Consider the following 19,627-nt stretch of genomic DNA (forward strand, 5'->3'; position numbering starts at 1 on the left):
AGTCTTCCCCAGCTGCACTGAAGCCAATCTTCCTCAAGCTCTCTTGCTACTTTGAACTTACTTTTGGAGAATTTATAAGGTGTGTGCGCCCGGAGGCAGCAGATTGATTTTTGTACCACGAAGCTAATGAGATTTAAACTTCTGGGTTCCTCACTTGCTCAGGCTGCTCTCGCCTGGGAATTGCTGAGATTTGTAGGGTGTTTCCAAGTGGGGAGGGGAAGCCACATTGCAGCCCATAGGCATTTCTGTGAATGCATTTCTGATAAATTGCTCAAAGAGATATCAGAAGACAGGGATCTGAATCCCTGGGCTTCTAGGATTTAACATTATTTACTTTCTCACTTTAATACTCATATCTAATTTTATATTTCTAATTTTGTACCTCCAATTCTTCTTTTGATAAATATGCATTTTGGGCTCACAAAACATGGACCACTACTAGTCACTAGTGAGTAAATTGTCCTGATTCAAGCCCCTTATTACACCTACAGGGTCAGTATGGTGCCTTGCTTAAGGTGGGCTACAATAGATGTTTGTTGAATGAATAAATGTGGCAGAATAAATCACGAGTTAAGAGAATCCCAAAGTTTGGGAGAGGCAGTGTCTTCAGGAGTCTTAAGAAACACAACAGGTGTCAAGGCACATGAACAGCTCTGTGGTGGTGAAATGGGGATCAGAAGAAGAAAGATTCTCAGGACTTTAAATTTTGTCTGGGGAAGTCAGTCCTAGTAGATATGGTAGCTTTCTTTTCTTTTTTAAATCTCAACTGGGATATAGCAGATTATTCATTCAACATACATTGGGGTATATATTTGTGGATTTGGCACTTTGATTCACCTACTCACTAAAATGTTAAACATGTTTATTTATTTATATTTGAGAGAGAGGGGGAGAGAGGGTATGAGTGGAAGAGAGGGGCAGAGAGACAGGGAAAGAGAGAATTTCAAGCAGGCTCCATGTTGTCAGCACAGATCCCGATGCGGAGCTCAATCTCACAAACGTGAGACCATGATCTGAGCCAAAATCAAGAGTTGGATGCATAACCAACTGAGCCACCCAAGTGCCTCCTAAAATTGATTTCTACCCCCTAAGTCACTACTCAAGCTGCCACTGCGGGATTCCCTATGCTCTTTTTTTTTAATTTTAATGTTTATTTATTATTTTTGAGAGACAGAGAGCAAGTCGGGAAGGGGCAGAGAGAGAGGGGGACAGAATTTGAAACAGGCTCCAGCCTCCGAGCCATCAGCACAGAGATGTGGGGCTCGAACCCACAGACTGTGAGATCATGACCTGAGCTGAAGTCAGATGCTTAACGGACTGAGCCACTCAGGAGCCCCGTTCCCTATGCTCTTCTGATCCAGCAGTACTATTCTATTGCTTCCCTTAGCGATGAATTGAATCATTTTTCAGCGCGTGTTCGTGGTACGTTGGCATATTAGAGTCATGTTCTTAACCCTCTGACATTCTAAAATTACAATTTTGTATTTTGTTGCTGAATTTACAGCTTAAAATGGAGCCCAAACATACTGCTGGAGCGCTAGCTAGCTTCTAAGTACAAGAAGACTGTGATGTACCTTCCAGAGTAGGTACATGTGTGGATAAACTTTGCTTAAGTGTGAGTTATAGTGCTATTGGCTATGGATTCAGTACAATGAGTCACCAATATATATTAAATAAATATATGGCTTTGGAGAGAAATGCACATAAAACAAAGTTATGTTTCCATCAGTTGACAAAAATGTCTGGCTAGAAACTTTCAGGACTAACCTTGTATTTCCTTCTCCTAAGAGCAATGGTTCAGTATTTACTAATTTGATGTTTGTCAAAGCTACCACAAATAATGAGAATCAATTGTATTATTATTTATTCCAATTTTAAGCCTTACAAGTACATTGTAAAATAATGTAAACAGGGGCACCTGGGTGGCACAGTCAGTTAAGCATCTGACTTCAGCTCAGGTCATGATCTCACGGTTCGTGAGTTTGAGCCCCGTGAAGGCCTCTGTGCCGAGAGCTCAGAGCCTGGAGCCTGCTTCGGATCCTGTGTCTCCCTCTCTCTCTGCTCCTTCTCCACTCGCACTCTGTCTCTCTCTCAAAAATAAAATAAAAAGTATTTTTTCAAAAACTTTTAAAAATAATGTAAACAATAAAGGAATGTGTGAAGAAGAAAGTAAAAAAAAATACCAATCCTACCACTCAGAAAAAATCATCAATGTTACTATTTTGATAATAACTATTTCAATTACTCCCTTTTACACATACACACATCATAAGTATAAGTAGGATTGTGATTCTATAATTTCTTCATTCAAATGTAAATTATAATTTTAGAATGTTCAGAAAGTTATTAAAAATATGACTCATAAACATTTGGAGAGCATATGTGAAAAACAAAAAGTATCTAAATCATTAACAAGAGAATGAGTAGGAGAGAACACTCTCTCAAAATAAATAAATGAGTAGAATGAGTAGAACACGGGTTCAGAGGAGCATGAAAGAAATGTGTTTCTTTAGCCATAGAAAGAATATAAAACGAGGTTGATAAGTGGAATGCAAAACTGGTTAGGACAGTAAAACGTTAGGATAATAAAACGTTAGGACAGTAAAACTGGTATTGGACAGTAAAACATTATTAATCTTTGAGGAAATCTTTTTTGCTGGACAGAAATTGTTTGCAACTTATCAATTGTTTAGAAGCTGACATCTAACTTTACAGAGTTTGGGGACAAATCATTAGTCAAATCAGTCAAATAAAATAGTCCAGTAAGTCAAATAAAGTTACAGAAAGCCTAATGTTCCTTCGGCAGTCATGCTCTAGTAAACACAGTACAACCTTGGATCGTGAGTATCTTGTTCTGCGAGTGTTCCTCAAGACGAGCAAACATTTCTAATACATGAATTTTAACTTGAGAAACTAGCAATGTCTTGCAATCCGAGTCGTAAATGATGTCGAATGTCACGTGATCACAGCTGAGTCAATGGTTCTTGAAGTTTGCTTTGATATACAAGTGCTTTGGATTACAAGCATGTTTCCGGAGTAAATTATGCTTGCAAACCAAGGTTTTACTTATATTAAATCAGAAAGATTATAATGCATTAAATATTGACCCCGACCGCCTTAAATTTCTTAAACTATAATCAAGACATAGTTCAACAAACATTTGTTAGGATGGAAAATGTTCCATCTCACTGAACAACATAGTTCTAAACAATGGTCATCTAGCAGGAGGTGATGCCTCTGCATCAGCAATGTTTTTGAGAGAGGCCCCTGTTGTTGACACTCAAGAGATTTTTCAAAACGCATTTAAACAATTTTACCAATTGTTTTTGGAATTTAAGTGAAGACTTTTCCTGACAAATACCTGGGGAATGCCAATACATTTTTTTCTTATGTAAATATTGAATGAAAGTGAAAATGTATTGAGAAATGTGTGTGTTCTCGTAGGTTTGGTTATTTAAAACTAAGAGAGCGTCTACCGGCAAAGCAGTGGAGACAGTTTGGCATGTTATCTCTTTGGTATATTCTGAAAATTCTTCGATCTACCCCAAATCCTCCAATAGACAATCTCTCTCCCCAAGGGCAAACAGTGTTACCTGGTTCTTCTGTATCCTTCCAGATTATTCTCTGTGTATACAAGGAATGTGTATCTAAAGGATGCCAAGTGTGATACTTGTTGCCTTTTGGTTTGAGAGACACTGTAAGTGCCAAAAACACACTTACAGGCAAGGCAGAGACTAGATCAACTCTGTGGCACATGCAAAGGGAGCAAGTTCCCAAATCTGCTCTGTGATCCTGATTATTCCTCACTTCAAGGTGATGCAAGAAAAGGCAAAGAATTCATTAGCAGTCACTGAAGTAATAAGAGTAAACCTGATTGGAGGAGAGGGTTGTTGTGTCCTGTGCAGTCCTCCCTCTAACCCACTCTGGGAGAAGAGAAGAGGCAGCTGGGGACTGTTCCTTCTCCTCTATTCCAGCAAGGGAGTTTTCAATAAAACCACCCAGGAAATGGGACAGGCATCCACTGGAGCCTGGGGGCTTAGGGTCTGGTGTCTGCCTATGCTGGGGGAGGTCTCCGTGAAGCCTGGCTGGGGACCGAGCAGGAAGGAAGGCGTCCTCTGACCTTAGGGACAAGTGTGTATTTCTCAGACACCATTAGATGAGGCTGATTGTAGGTTGTCATTAATGGAATCCTCAGATATTTTCCAAGGACATCTGGAGAGATGAAGGGTACCCCCGGAACCCCACCAAAAGAAGCAGCTTGTGTGGGAAGCACTGGGTATGAGGGAGGTTAAAACCCGTACTTGCAGAAGTTTCCAAAGAGTCTGCAAAGGCCGCCTGTGAGAGGTAGGATCAACATTTGTGATCTGCACACAAAGAGGGTCCCTGTACTAGTCAAGTTAGAGCTTTTGTCTCCTGTTTTTCTGGACCTGGAGGGTTCCCCAATTTAAAATTTTTACTTATTAAAATTTTTAAAAAATGTTTATTTAATTTTGAGTGACAGAGAGACAGAGCATGAGTCAGGGAGGGGCAGAGAGAGAGACACACACGCACAGAATGTGAAGCAGGCTCCAGGCCCTGAACTGTCCGCACGGAGCCGGACACAGGGCTGGGACTCACTGACTGTGAGATCATGACCTGAGCCAAAGTCGATGCTTGACCGATTGAGCCACCCAGGTGCCCCTATTTATTTTTATTTTTAATTGAAGTGCATTTAAAATATAATATTGCATAAATCTAATGTGTACAACATGTTAATTTGATACTTTTATGTATAATAATATGATTGCCATTGTAGTAGTCGATAGTGCCTCAATCACATTATATAATTACCATTTTTTTTTAGTGGTTTGAATAGTTAACCTCTAGTTTCTTAGCAAGTTGATGATTGTGACATAATATTGTTATTTATATTCACTATACTGTGCATTAGATCCCCAGGATTTATTTAGCAGTCGCTGCAAGTTTGTATCCCCCAACATCTGTCCTACGAGGGTCCCAAAAGGGTAGCTAGTGGCAGAGGCTGGAAGGAAGAATGAGAAAAAGTAAGACAAGGCTGTCTTCTCTTCCCGCGTTGCAAAAGCTTACAACAGGGTGGGAGGAAGTTTCAAGTTGAATGACATTTGGAGTTTTATGATTATTAGGTTGGACTATAGAGTATCTCTGAGTGATATTAACAAACTCTGGCACCTGCACCATTCCACTCAGGAGCAGAAATAACACAATCAGAAAATAAGGGCAATGGGGGAGAGAATTAAGTTGTTTCCTGCTTGTACGTATCTTATCATTTCCTGCTTGTTTGATGTACCAGTCATGACTGTGGGTCAGTGAGCCCCCCCCCTGCTGCCCAGCGCCATACTTACCAGGAGAGATGGAGGGAAGCCTGCTGCTGTTTCCTGCTCTATCTAAGGGGTGGGTGTCCAAATTCTTAGTTTCCCACTGGGGAATAGGTCTGGCTCAGATATTGCAGGGAACTTGGAGGAGAAGAGAACAAAGGGCTCCAGCATGTGCAGAAAATGAAGAGAGAAAGGGAGGCTGGTTAGGTGAAATCAGTGTCAGGAAGGAAACCCTGGATCTTTGAAGTTCCTTCTTACTGGTCTTAGTGTCTCTGCCCATCCTGGCTTCCAGGTCCCATTTGTGAATCCTTTCTGTCTGTCTCTACATTCAGAAGACAGCTGGCAGCTGGCATTTGGGAGATGGCCCAGTGCAGCGGAAAGTGCCCTCTAACCATTCATATAGTCCTCAGTGCGGTATGACTTGGCATAGACTTTCTGGAGGGCAATTTAGTCATATCTAGCAGAAACCTTGCAATATTTATACCTGTGTAAGAGTTAGGATTAGGTTCAACATCAACTAACCCCAAAATCCACAGTAGCTATAACTTAAACATCTTAAAAAAAATTTTTTTTTTAATGTTTATTCATTTTTGAGAGAAAGAGAGACAGAGCATGAGCAGGGGAAAAGCAGAGAGATTGAGACACAGAATCCGAAGCAGGCTCTAGGCACAGACCCCGACTCGGGGCTCAAACTCACGAACCTCAAGATCGTGACCTGAGTCGAAGTCAGACACCTAATCGACTGAGCCACCCAGGTGCCCCTATAACTTAAACATCTTAAGATGGGAGCTTATTTCTGTCTTGTGTAAACTTCCAAGAGGATGTGGTGTAGGACTGGCGCTTGCCTAAGTTTCAAGAAGAATGCAGATTCTTTCTAGTATAATCATGAGGCAGCATGAGATGGTCCATGTTCTGGGCAGCAGGGTGGAGGGCACCCAATGAGAAAAAAAGGGAAGGATCACAGGACACCTGTGTCTAAGGAAGGGTCCTGAAAGCTGCCATGTAGCTGTTTGGCTCCCGCTTCATTGAGGAATCCTCAATCACATGGCCATGCCCAGCCGCAAGGGACACTGGAGAAGGCAATGGGTTCCAGATGACTAAATATCTGGCTAAAGATTTCGGAAGAAGAGTGAAAGAATATTGGGGCACAATTAACATGGGTCTGTGCCTTGCTTATTTCACTTAACACTGTATCTTGGAGATGATTCTGGGTCAGTGCTTAAAGTGCTTCCTTATTCTTAGGTATGTTATTTTACTTCATTATTTGGAAGGATCACAAAATATTTAGCTAATCTCCTACTGATGGCTAGTTAGTTGTCAAATTTATGTGATCACAAATATTGCTGCAGTGAGTAACCTTGTGCATAGGTAGTTTTACATATAGGTGAGTATATCCGTAAGATAAATTCCCAGATGTGGGCTTGCTGACACTCTGTAATGTTAGTAGATTATTGCCAAACTGTCCTTCCTAGAACTGTGATGACAGTCCCATTATCAATAATAACCTTTATGACACAGCGTTTTATCAAAATTTTATCTTTGCCTATCTGGCAGTTAATAGGCAATTTTAAAATTTAGAAGCAGTGTTACAATTAATTTTTTCTGCATATATCTTTGCACCCTTGTCTGTCTCTACAAGAGAGGAATTATTGAATGCAAAGTTATGCAAAATGTTAAACTCTTTTTTTAAATATTTATTTATTTTTGAGAGAGAGAGAGGCAGAGTGAGAGTGGGGGAGGGGCAGAGAGAGAGGGAGACAGAATCCAAAGCAGGCTCCAGGCTCTGAGCTGTCAGCACAGAGCCTAACTTGGGGCTTGGACCCATGATCTGAAAGCATCACCTGAGCTGAAGTGGGACACCCAACCGACCGAGCCACCCAAGCGCCCCTAAATGTTGTACTTTTGATCCTTGTTGTCAAAATTTTTAAGGAAGGTGTGCTAATTTTCCCATTCACCACCTCCAATGCTTGAAAAGAGATCCCTTAAATAGAGTATAGAGAGATAAAGTGCAGCAGTGAGGAAGATAGTTTAAAGTCTTTTTCTTTCTTTCTTTCCTTCTCTCTCTCTTTCTTTCTTCAGGCTCCACACTAAGCATGGAGCCCGGTGCAGGTGGAATCGTGACCTGAGTGGAAACCAAGAGCCGGTCACTCAACCAGCTGAGCCACCCAGGTACCCTGTGAGGAAGACTTTTTTTAGAATCAAGTATGCCAGAGTTTGAGTTGGATTCTTTCCGATCCTCTGAAGAGTATTGAATTATTATTATTGTTATTTAGTGAAGCATAGTTGATACACAATATTATATTCATTTCAGGTGTACAACGCAGTGATTCAACATCTACATACATTATGAAGTAATCTCCAAGGTCACTTGTGTTTTAATGGGTTAACTTGGCTGGACACAGACATAACCACTCTTTCTTTCTTTCTTTTTTTTTTTTTTAAATGTTTTATTTATTTCTAGGAGAGAGAGAGACAGCGTGAGCAGGGGAGGGTCAGAGAGAGAGGGAGTCACAGACTGAAACAGGCTCCAGGCTCTGAGCTGGCAGTCAGCACAGAGCCCGACGCGGGGCTCGAACCCACGAACCGCGAGATCATGACCTATGTGAAAGTCGGACGCTTAATCGACTAAGCCACCCAGGCGCCCCCGTAACCACTCTTTCACCTGTGGCCAGTGGCTGCTGAAATTTCATTTCTGTTCTTTTAAGCTTAGCCAGGCTGCTTGGCGCTGGCCTCACCTGGGCATGGCCTGAGGGACAGCCAGAGATTGGGGCAAGAGTTCATGCCTCCAGAAGCTGGAGCTTCCCCCCACTTCTTCCCTTTCCTGGGTATCTCTTCTTGGCTTCCGGCTGTTGTGGTGGCCCTGCTCTCTGTCCTCGGCTCCTGCAAATCAGTTCAACTGCACAGACTGTCCTCTGGCTAATGCCATAAAAACCAAGAAAGTCACAGAGTAAGTGAGTAAATTCTCTCTCAAGTATGAGACCCCAGGCAGCTTCAGAATCCACCTTCTCTGGATCTCTCGTCAGTGCGTTCAGGTAGGTTTTCTTGGGTCAAGAGCAGTTAGCTACAGGACATAGTGCTCTGGGCTTATTTCAGCCTTCCTCGCAGTGTGACATCCCTTTTACTGATCCCTTGTGCATGAACAGTGCCATTAAAATGAGTTTTGAGTCCACCAAGCGTCTATGCCCCCAAAGGCCTGTAATGTAATTGCCTAAGGACAAAACTAACAGCCAGTATGGTAGGGGGATGGGGGTGGGGAGCTCACAAGTTCCTGGGATATGTTCATGGTACTGAGGCAGATTTGGGGTGTTTAAGCCTTTCCTAATCTCTCCAGAAACAGCCTCCAGGCAATGGTTATGTCCCTTAAAAATACCTTTCAGCAAAGGGCGTTACCACGGTGTATCCCACTCAGTAGTGACTTGGGGCAAGTTTTCTCCTGTGTAACGTAAGCCCTGCCTACTTCACAGGTACTGTCATGAAAGTGCTCAGGAGACCAGAGAGCAGTTCAGACATGCAGAAACAATATTGTGCTGCCTCTGACCTTAGATGCACGCCCAAGCTGCTCAGAGGATCCCAGGCTACACCTGAGAGCCATCACCCTGAAGCCCACCCTCTCTCTTTCTCCCTCCCTTCCTTCCTTCCTTCCTTCCTCTTTTCTCTTTCTTTCTTTCTTTCTTTCTTTCTTTCTTTCTTTCTTTCTTTCTTTCTTTCTTTCTTTCTTTCTTCTTTCTTTCTTTCTTCTTTCTTTCTTTCCTTTCTTTTTTTCCTTCTTTACTTTCTTTCCTTCTTTCTTTTCTTTTCTTTTCTTTTCTTTTCTTTTCTTTTCTTTTCTTTTCTTTTCTTTCTTTCTTTCTTTCTTTCTTTCTTTCTTTCTTTCTTTCTTTCTTTCTTTCTTTCTTTTTCTTTCTTCCCTTCTTTTCTCTCTCTTACTTTCTCCCTCTCTCCCTTCCTTCCTCCCTTTTTTCTTCCTATTTTTTTCCTTATTTATTTGTCTATTTGAAGGATAATCAACATATATTATCTTATTAGTTTCAGGTGTACATCGTAGTGACTTGATATGCTTTTATTAATGTTTACTTATTTATTTTGAGAGAGAGAAAGAGAGAGAGTAAGTGGCGGTAGGGAGGTGCAGAGAGAGGGAGAGAGAAATCCCAAACTGGCTCCACACTGTCAGCATAGAGCCTGATGTGGGGCTTGATCTCACGAACCATGAGATCACGACTGAGCTGAAATCAAGAGACAGACGCTTCACCAGCTGAGCTACCCAGGCACCCCACGACTTGATATTTTTTATACATTAGGAAGTGATCCCCATTGTAAGTCTAGTTATCACTTGTCACCATACAACGTTATATTATTGGATATGTGAGCCTGCTTTTCAATATTTAAATGTGTTTCCAGATAATACTGTCTCCTGGGAAACCAATGGGGAATCCCACATCAGCTGGAAATATCAAAGAGATAGTTTACAGGTAGTATGAAGTATATCGAATAGCATAAATGATTTCACCTTAAAAGTCTTTTTCTTCCCTGAAGCACATTAGCTGGTATGACATGGTGAGGGAAATTCCTGGAGATACCTGGGAATTTGGGACATGGAAAATGATCTCCGGGGTCCTTCCACTTACTACCCATACTCCATTGTAACTGAAAGTCAAGGAGGCCTTGTCTCAGTCCAGCTACTAGAACGCCAGCATTTATATACCTTAACACCCTATTCTATATTTGACTTGCCCAGAAGACGTGGCAGAACTGCAGGGGATTATTCAAAGGTTACAAATCCAGGTCTCAAGGGACTAGGAGATGAGGCTTACTACCGGTGGTCTGACAGTCGGGTGGGAGTCAGGCTCACTTGGAGCAGTGAGCATCTACCTGCTTTTTATTTGTTTTTGAGAGAGTAAGAGAGCAAGTGGGGGAAGGACAGAGAGGGAGACATGGAATCCGAAGCAGGCTTCACGCTCTGAGCTGTCAGCACAGAGCCAGACGTGGGGCTCGAACCCACGACCTGTGAGCTCATGACCTGAAGTCCGATGCTTTAACCGACTGAGCCATCCAGGCGCCCAGAGAATCTACCTTTTTCTTTTTGCTTTGGTCAGCTAGAATTGAATATATAAATAACATAAACAAAAAATAAAAATAAAAATGTATGAAAATGAAATGAAAGTGGTTTTATTGAATCGCACGGAAAATAAAGATACATTTTTACCACCTAGATTTGGTCATTGTTGGAAGACTATCAAGGAGAAAACTGTCACAGCCTTTCATCTAGATGGCAGGTTAATGTTAGACCTTGTGTCCTCAGTAGCAACACAAAAGCGCTTTTCTAGTTTCCCATCCCGAACGCTTGGTGGGCTCTACCTGGCAGGCAGGCCACTGTGCCCAAGGGACTCAAGTCGCTTCTCACACAATTTAGAACAGTGGGTCTCGAGGCATGGCTCTCGAGTTAGCAGCAGTCACGACAGCAGCAGCAGCAAGCGGGCCCCACCCCGTGCCTAGATATTCAGAAACTGGGGGTTGGGCCAGCATTCTGTGTTTCAACAAGCCTTCCAGACAATTCTGATGCATGCTCGAGTTTAAGAATCACTGCTTTGGAGACACTTAAGAGCTAATTGCTACAGTGCTGAGTCAAAACGGATTTCAGAATATAGATGTTACTACATGTAAGTCTTAAAATTTTTTTTAATGTGTATTTTTTTCAGAGAGAGGAAGAGGGAGAGAGAGAATGAGAGAGAGACAGAGCATGAGCGGGAGGAGGGGCAGAGAGCGGGAGACACAGAGTCCGAAGCCGGCTCCAGGCTCTGAGCTGCCAGCACAGGCTCCCCACTGCACGTGAATCTTAAGGACAAGGTTTGTGTCTGTGATTCCTCCTCTAGGTGAGTGTAGGAACCGCCTCTGATAAACCCAAAGGCCTGATCAGAAGAGTTGCAAATACTGGGCCTGAAAGAGGCTATGGGAATAGAATTGAAGATGGTCAAAGAGAATTATTGGTTTACTAAAGCTGTGCATGAAATACAATGAGCAGGTCACTAAAAGAAAGATGCTGGTACCCTTCAGAATGTGGAAACATTTGTGACTTCTAGGACAATAAAAGACGCCAGCAACGTGAAGGGGGCCCCAACGCTGTCCTGAGAAAGAGGACATTCAAGAGGTGTCCTCAGGAGAGAAGGTGCGCATGGGCTGCAAAACTGCTTCAGATCACCTGTCCAAGCCCACAAGGACCACAAGTTACAAATGTTTTAGCTAGAAGAGTGGGAAGGCGTGTGGGAGCCCAGAGCATCTAATAACACTCTGAATTAGACACGTGTCCATTTAGACCCAGGTATGTTTGCACATCACGGAAAATTCAGTATAACGGTAGCTTAACCAAGATAATAATTGATTTATCTTTCATGTAACGTAAATGTGGGATTGGTAGTCAAGTACTTGTGTGGCATCTCCACTAGTATCAGGAATCCAGACTCCTTTCGTCTTTTTGTTCCAATATACTAGTCTTTGGCTGCCATTATCAAGGTACTAATTCATGGTGCAATAGGACAGCAGGAGCTCCAATTTTCACATCTCTCTTCCAGGCTGTGGAAAGGAGGAGAGGCAGAAGGGGGAAAGGGCACATGCCTCTGTTGAGTCATTTCCCTTAATTTAATTTGATTTTTTAAAGTTTATTTATTTGTTTTGAGAGAGACAGAGACAGCACAAGTAGGGGAGGGACAGAGAGAGAGAAAGGGAGAGAGAGAATCCCATGCAGGCTCCGCCCTGACAGTGCAGAGCCCAATGGGGGGTGGGGGATTGGAACCCACGAAGCCATGAGATCATGACCTGAGCTGAAACTAAGAGTCAGGACGACTAACTGACTGAGCCGCCTAGGCGCCCTGCATCATTTCCCTTTAAATAGCTTTCCTGGAAGTCAAATCTTTCATTGGCCAGAATGTAATTATATGAGCTGTTCCTAGTAGTAAAGAAGTCCTTGAAAATGTAATCTTTCAGCTGTCTACCAGACCGCCTTATATAAAATTGGGTTCTCTTGCTGATGGAACAAAGGGAGACTGAATAGCAGGTAGCAATGACCAGTCTCTGCCACACATTCTGTATTTATTCTCAGCTTTAAATCTTCAATGCTACCCTGAGGTCTCATCTTGCCAAAGTTAGTCTTTGTTTTGCTTTTCTCTACTCTGGGTCTCACTTTCCTCATCTGAGAAAAACCAGATTAGGGGGTGCCTGGGTGGCTCAGTCAGTTAAGTGTCCAACTTTGGCTCAGGTCATGGTCTTGCAGTTTCAGGTTTGAGCCCCATGTTGGGCTCTGTGCCGACAGCTCAGAGCCTGGAGCCTGCTTTGGATTCTGTGTCTGCCTCTCTCTCTGCCCCTCCCCCATTCGCACTCTGCCTCTCTCTCTCAAAAATAAATATTTTAAAAAATGTAAAAAAATGAGATTAATATAATTCAAAGAGACACAGGGAAAATAAATAGGAAAGTGATTGGAAAGGTTTTATAAATATAAAAAATATACAATTTATAAATATACATTTATACTTTTATATATATTTATAACAAAGAACTGACAAACTGGTAAACTGAATGTTTACCTAGCTCCAAATGCCTAGAATAGGGATATTCTTAAGGGAGGATTTCAGCCTCTACTAAATGATGAGTTTTCTCCCCCCAGCATTTAAGCCTCTCCCAGAGACATGAATTAATACCTTTTAGGTCATGGAGGGAACTCTTAAGTGCTTAACTCTTATATAATTTTGAAAAAATGAGTTGGCATCAGAGACAGTTATCACACTTTGCACATTATCCTAAGAAAATCAGTACTTACTTTGTGGATTTCACGTAATTTGCCATCTTTAACCTCCCTCATTATTGCTGGTTCTGTCCTTTTCACAAACGCTTACTACGCTATAGCATTGGCTTTACGAGGTCTAAACAAAATGCTCTGTGTACTATGAGCTTTTTTATACTTTCATTTGTCCACTCAATAACCATTTATTATCTGTTTTGTTAAGTTTATTTTTAAATATTTATTCACTTTTGAGAGACAGAGGACAGAGGGTGAGTAGGGGAGGGGCAGAGAAAGAGGGAGACACAGAGTCTGAAAAAGGCTCCAGGCTTTGAGCTGTCAGCACATAGCCTGATGCAGGGCTCGAACTTACTAGTCATGACCTGACTGAAGTCAGATGCTCAGTTGACTGAGCCATCCAGGTGCCCCCTCTGTTTTGTTAAGTTTTGGGCACTGGGGTTTTATTATAAACACAAAACACAGGGTTCCTTTCCTGATACAGTTTACATTACAGTGTGTGTGTGGAGGTGTTGTTGAGGGAGATAGACCATGAACACGTAAACAAATGAGCGAGATAGTTTAGATAGGAAAAAATGCTATAGTTAGTAGGGGGACATGGGAGCGTGTAATCGAGAGGGAGAGGCTATTAGTTAGTTCTCTTTGAGTAGCTAAGGTAAGTTTTCTTTAAGGAGCTAAGGTATGGATGTGAGACAAAGCCATTGACAAACGCACAATTTACAATGAGCACTTATTTCATGGTTACAGGCATATAAAAATTTTTGTTTCTAAAGGCAAAACCATTCTTTCTCCCCCTACACAAATGATGAAGATACAACTTTTATTTAAATCAAGTATCAACAAAAAAAATGCTCCATCTGTTAATACCAAAGATAAGATTTTGAGCAATATTGGAATTATTTTGAAACCCAAACAGCTGTCAGTTGCAGTGTGCCTTCAAAAAAAAAAAAAAAATCAGGCACTTGCTCTTGCTTAATTCCAATGTTAGTTACTTTTGGGAAATGAAACATGTGAGTATCTCACTTGACTGTTAAGAGTACAATGTTATCAGCAAACTGGCAATGAATTTTGTTGCAAAAATGAATCCATTCTGTTTTTTGAAAAAATCCGTTTTATGTCTGTGATTCATGATCTTGTAGAATCATACATGTGCAGAAAAAGTTGGCATCTGCCAGGAGCAAAGCAAATTTGATTAGATGTTCCAGTGCCCAGAACATATTCGTTTAGGGTTTACAACTGGCTTCCTTAGAAATATGGGTGTTGCTTATCTAGTGATGTGAATTTAAAACATACAGAGCCTTGAGCACTGGGTGTTACATGTAAGTGATGAATCACCAAATTCTACCCCTGAAACCATTATTACATTATATGTTGACTAACCTGGTCTCAAATAAAAAAAAGACCTTCAAAATGATTCCATTGGAAAAATATATGTTAAGCAGAGAAAAAGTCTAAGAATATACATTAAAATGGTAGCTGTTTAAAAAAAAAAACATACAGAGCTTCAGATTTGATCCCTGATTAAAAAAAAATCCACCAAACTTTATCTATAAGAATAGATTTCCTGAAAAATTAGACTTGATTCTCATTATAACATTAACATATTACAAATTTAGAGCCAAGTTCTTTTGTATCTTTTCAAAATTTGAGATGAAATTTGTAAGACAATAACAAAGTATATGGGAGAGGAAGAAGCCACCAATGAGATGGTTTCACGTCAAAAAGATGTGGTATTAATTTAGGAACCAATAAACTTTAAAAAACGGAATCTTGTGTGAGTAATACAGAGTAGAATCTGGACCCAGACAGGAAACCTAGCCTCAGAAAGTGAAGCATAAACAGAAAACAGGGTGGAGGGGAGGAGGAATGGAAATTTTCAGGAGTATTAAAATTAAAAGGCTTTTAGTTCCCTTCTAGCCCATGTATTTGATTCTAAGAGCACCCAAAGGGGCGCCTGGGTGGCTCAGTTGGTCGGGCATCCTAGTCTTGATTTTGGCTCAGGTCATGATCTCAGGGTAGAGGGACTGGGTCCCAGGGTTGCCTAGCCTACTTAAGATTCTCTTTCTCCCTCTCCCTCTGCTCCTCCCCTGCTTTCTCCCTCTCTCCAAAAACTAACTAACTAACTAACTAACTAACTAACTAACTAACTAACTTCTTATTCTCCTTCTCCTTCTTCTTCTTTTTTAAAAGAAGGTGTTAGGGGCATCTGGGTGGTTCATCCAGTTAAGTGTCCAACTTTGGCTCAGATCATGGGAGTTTGAGCCCCACCTCTAGCTCTGTGATGACGGTTCAGAGCATAGAGCCTGCTTCAGATTCTGTGCCTTTCTCTTAAAAATAAATAAACATTAAAAAAATAGAAGGTATCAACCAGTTAAGAAAATGACCTTATTGAGATATGCAGATAGCCATAAAATTCACCCACAGGCATACTATTCGATGATTTGTAGAAAATTCAGAGTTGTGCAACCATCACCATGATCTAACCTATTTTCTTTTCATGTTGTTTCTGGGATAGAAACTATTTTAGTTTTCTTTTTATAAAAGTTACATAGTGATTTGTTAAAATGGTGGAGCAAGTTTCTAGAATACAAAGGAGACTTGTCAAAAACATGTAATAGACATGTGTAGGCAGTCTGTTTACTGAAACAAGTGAGAGAGGGAGAGTGGTTGGAGGCAGTACAGAACAATGGTTAACAGCCACTCCTTAGGGTCAGACTGCTGGAGTTCAGATTCAGGCATCCTTATTTGCTTTAAAGCTATCTGACCTCAAACAAGTTACTTAAATTCTCTGAGCCTCAGTTTACTCATCTGTAATATACGAGTACCTACTTTATGGGGTTATGAAGGATAAATGGGATAATATGTACGAGGTGCTCCGCATCATCCTGACCTATAGTAAGTACTCAATGAATGTTAGCTATTCTTATGATTATCACCAGATGACCATTAGTCTTTCACGAAGCAGACACTAAAGACCACATGCTCTATGATTCAATTTATATGAAATTCTAGAAAAGTCAAAACGATGGTGATAGAAAGTTGACCAGGGGTTGCCAGAGGCAGGAGAGTGGGGGTAGGAAATTGACAGCAAAGAGGCACAGGGAACTTTTGGGGATGGTGTTATGTAAACATTTGTCATGGAATCACACACTTAAAACTTGGTGAATTTTATTGTGTGTAAAATCAAGCAGACAAAAAATACCCCAACCCTAAAAAATATAGCTTTCAATTTTCTAGTTGGACAGTTCAATTATTACGTTAGAAGCAAGAATGAATTTCTAAACTCAGCCAGCAAATATTTGTTGAGTACCTACTATGTGCAAGGCACTGTTTTAGTGCTGAGGCTACAGCCTTGAAGTGGACAGCATCTCTACCCTCATCCAGCTTCGAATTAGATACACATATTTGGGACCACAAAACGGGTCAGTGTGGGATGTTACGCGGGCATAACCGTGACAGGGGAGTGGCAGGTGGGGTAGAGGAGCTCCGAGTTGTATAAATATCTGTTCCGTGGATTTTCTTTTATTTTTCAAACATACACAGAAGCAAACATAGCTTGCCTCTATCTGACATAGTGTTTGGGCACGTGGCATGACAGAGGCCTCTGGGTGACAGGTGATCTTGAGTGACCCAGGGCTGCCCACTGGTCCCAAGATCTCTGAGTCCTACCTGGCGATGGAAGCGGACTGGTATAGGCCCACGGACCAGGTACATGCTTCCACGGGCATGAGGGGTAGTGTGCCCTTGACCTCGTCAACTCGGCACTCTGTTGGCGCCAGGCTAGCAAGAGGCACCCCTGTCACCCCCAGGCAGAGCTCCCTACGCTGGGCCCCGGCAAGTACCCGACCAGAACGCGATCCAAACTACCGAAGTCTCCGCGGTGAGATGACTCCGCCCACGAAGCGACCCTGCCCACAAGAGACCCCGCCCACATGGGGGCGGAGACTCGTTAGCGGGAACCTGGTTAGCTGTTCACTTTGAGCCGCGTGGGGGGGCGGGGCGAGGACTGCGGGGGGCGGAGCTTGCGGCGAGGAGGGCCGCTTGGCGCCGGCTAGGGAAATGGATGCTCTGCTGGTCCGCCGGCGTCGGGGGCGGGGAAAACACTCGCTCGGCTCGGCACTGGCCCCGCCCGGGCCCCGGCGGGAGCCGGGGGCCGCCCCCTTCCTCCCTTACTGGCACTGGGCTGAGCCTAGAGCCGAGAAACCTCGTATGCTCTGAGCTCCCTGTTTAGTTTTTGGGTGGCTGCAGCCTGAGGAGGAACATGGCGCTCGTGGGCAACGGAGCAGAGCTGGAGGCGGACGAGGTACTGGCTGGTGGGGGTGCGGGCACTGTGGCTGGAGTCCGGGAGGGATGAGCGAGCCCGGCAGGCACTGCCAGGGTCCCGCCCCCTTGGTCCCCAGTCTGGGGCGGGCAGCCTCCGGTCGGGAGGAAGGGGCAGGGGCTGCGGTTGGGGGCACCCGGCCTGGGAGGTCTGTCCCCGCGGGAGCGAGGAGCGCGCTCGGAGCGGAGGCGCTGCGGCGTTCGGGGGGCCGGCACCGTGGGGTCGTGGGGATACAGGACACCACGTCGGGTCTGCGGGCGGATGGGTGCGAGTGCGCGGGAGTGCGGGAGCCGCAGCGCTGGGCTGTTCGGAGCCACTTCAGGAGCGCCTGGGTTCTTTGGAGGTGTGACCCTGGAGTCTCGACACTGGCTGTCTGGGGTTTGTGTAACCTCACAAACCTGGAAGTTTCCAGGTGGCAGAACCGAAAGGCTTCGGTCGGTGGCAGCAGGAGGACTGGCGGGAGAAGGAGCCCCAGGGGCGTTTGCACGAGCGGACGGGGCGCGGGCTGCCGAGGGGCCGGAGGGCTAGAGGACCCGAGCCGCAGCTCAAGAATTGGTGCTTTCTCCGCAGTCCACGGGGCACGGGCCTTTCCCACGCAGGTCCGCCGTGTCGGTGGTGGACGGGAGCGAACCGACTCCGGCCTCTTCACTTCTCAACTGTGTTTAAATAGCCATTTCCTCCCGCGGCGGGCGCGCGGGGGTCTGAGCACCCTTGGGCGCGCACTAGACCTGTTGATTTATTGATTGTTCCTTTCAGCACTTGGCAGATCCCGAGAGACGCTCCCTCTTGCGCTGGAAGTTGAGGCCGGCAGCAGCACCCACATTTGCTGCTGCTGCTGCTGCTGCTGCTGCTGCTGCTGCCATTTTACCTGACTTGAATTTTACAAGTCGCTGCTGGAGGAGGTTTAGTTTCAAATGATGCAATAGTGGAAGATCTGGAGGAGGCGGGTTAAGATTCCTGTCCATCTCTTTAATGTTGGGAAACTCCTGACAACGAACCCTTTCAGTGTAGCCCTTAAAATAAAAACGAAACAAAAACCAAACTAAAGCTCCTTTGCACGACTGACGGGCAAGAGGGCAGGCCGGGTCGTTGAGAACCTTCCTTACAGTCAATGCCTTGCAGTGAGGACCCCCAAGACCACAAAACAATGAGCTAGAATTTGCTAAGTTGCATCTATTCCTTGTTGAAACTTATAAACTACACATAAAGGCAAATGATGAAATAGCATGTTTGTTGCTATTTTCATCCATGACAACCTTTCTTTATTTATAGCTTTAGGCTGTCTTTTTGGTATGACCTAGAGCCTTCTGTTTTTCTTTCCTCCTAAGTTCTTTTCTATAATCAAGGTAGTAACACTTTCATGGTGCTTTGACCAACATACACTCCCTTCCTCAAAAGTTTTTATGGCTTTCTGTTGTATGTTAAATTAAGTATTCATATATCTGACATGCAAGGCCCTCTGCAGAATCTCAATGTGATGTTCCAACCTGTCCCCAGCTGCTTCCTTATGTATAACCAGTTAGTTGGGTCAGTGTTATACCTGTATTATAGATGACTGGAAGTAGATAGGAAATATGGAATGAAAGTTTTGAATCCCTAGTCCGCTAGTCTAAAAAGATTTGATACTCTTAGGGCTATATAATTGTCTAGACCAGAGCATTGTTAAGAGAGAAAGGGGATGCTATTAATTATTAACGCTTGGACAATAGGTGTAAATTGGGACAGTCCTGGGCATTTTGAAATACAGAGCCATCCTAACTATGCCCACTGCCTACAAGATGAACCCAAGTGTTGGGATACATTAGCTAGGGCAGAGTACTCTAGTTCTCTGGGGGAAGTTAGGGTTCAGAACAGCAGAGAGCTTGGCACATTTATTAAATGAATGAATAAAAGCAGAAGTGAAGTTTCTTAATAATTTCTCATTATTTGCTATGTCTTTGATTTTTTAAATTCAGTAACTGTTAGGCTTTTGTTACATGTCATGTACTACATTGGTTCTAGGAGATGAGCAAAGTATAAACAGATTTTTTTTCAATGCCAGATTCACATTTATACCTTATAGTATGCCATTTCTATTGGTATAAATTTGGCAAACATTTATTCAACATTTGCTCTGTGCTGAAAGTTGGTAGGTGCCTTCGAAAGAGAAGACACAGTTTTAGGTCTCTAGGCTTCTCTGTCTAGGTA

General features: G+C 43.2%; 1 protein-coding gene across 2 annotated transcripts in view; it reads left to right on the top strand.

Moving 5' to 3' along the window:
- Nucleotides 1-17,318: 17,318 nt before the first annotated feature.
- Nucleotides 17,319-19,627, top strand: part of TTC39B (tetratricopeptide repeat domain 39B) — a 123,415-nt gene continuing 121,106 nt past the window's right edge. Inside the window, exon 1 of one of the 2 annotated variants that reach the window (XM_039256588.1) lies at nt 17,319-17,422. In XM_039256588.1, the coding sequence (XP_039112519.1) occupies nt 17,381-17,422 (42 nt within the window). In that variant the 5' untranslated portion in view covers nt 17,319-17,380. The remainder of the gene's footprint in view (nt 17,423-19,627) is intronic. The other variant, XM_039256590.1, reaches the window with a different exon arrangement.

The sequence above is a fragment of the Hyaena hyaena genome, unplaced genomic scaffold (genome assembly GCF_003009895.1).
Source record: "Hyaena hyaena isolate Hyena2069 unplaced genomic scaffold, ASM300989v1 scaffold_573, whole genome shotgun sequence".
In the NCBI taxonomy this organism is placed as follows: Eukaryota; Metazoa; Chordata; class Mammalia; order Carnivora; family Hyaenidae; genus Hyaena; species Hyaena hyaena.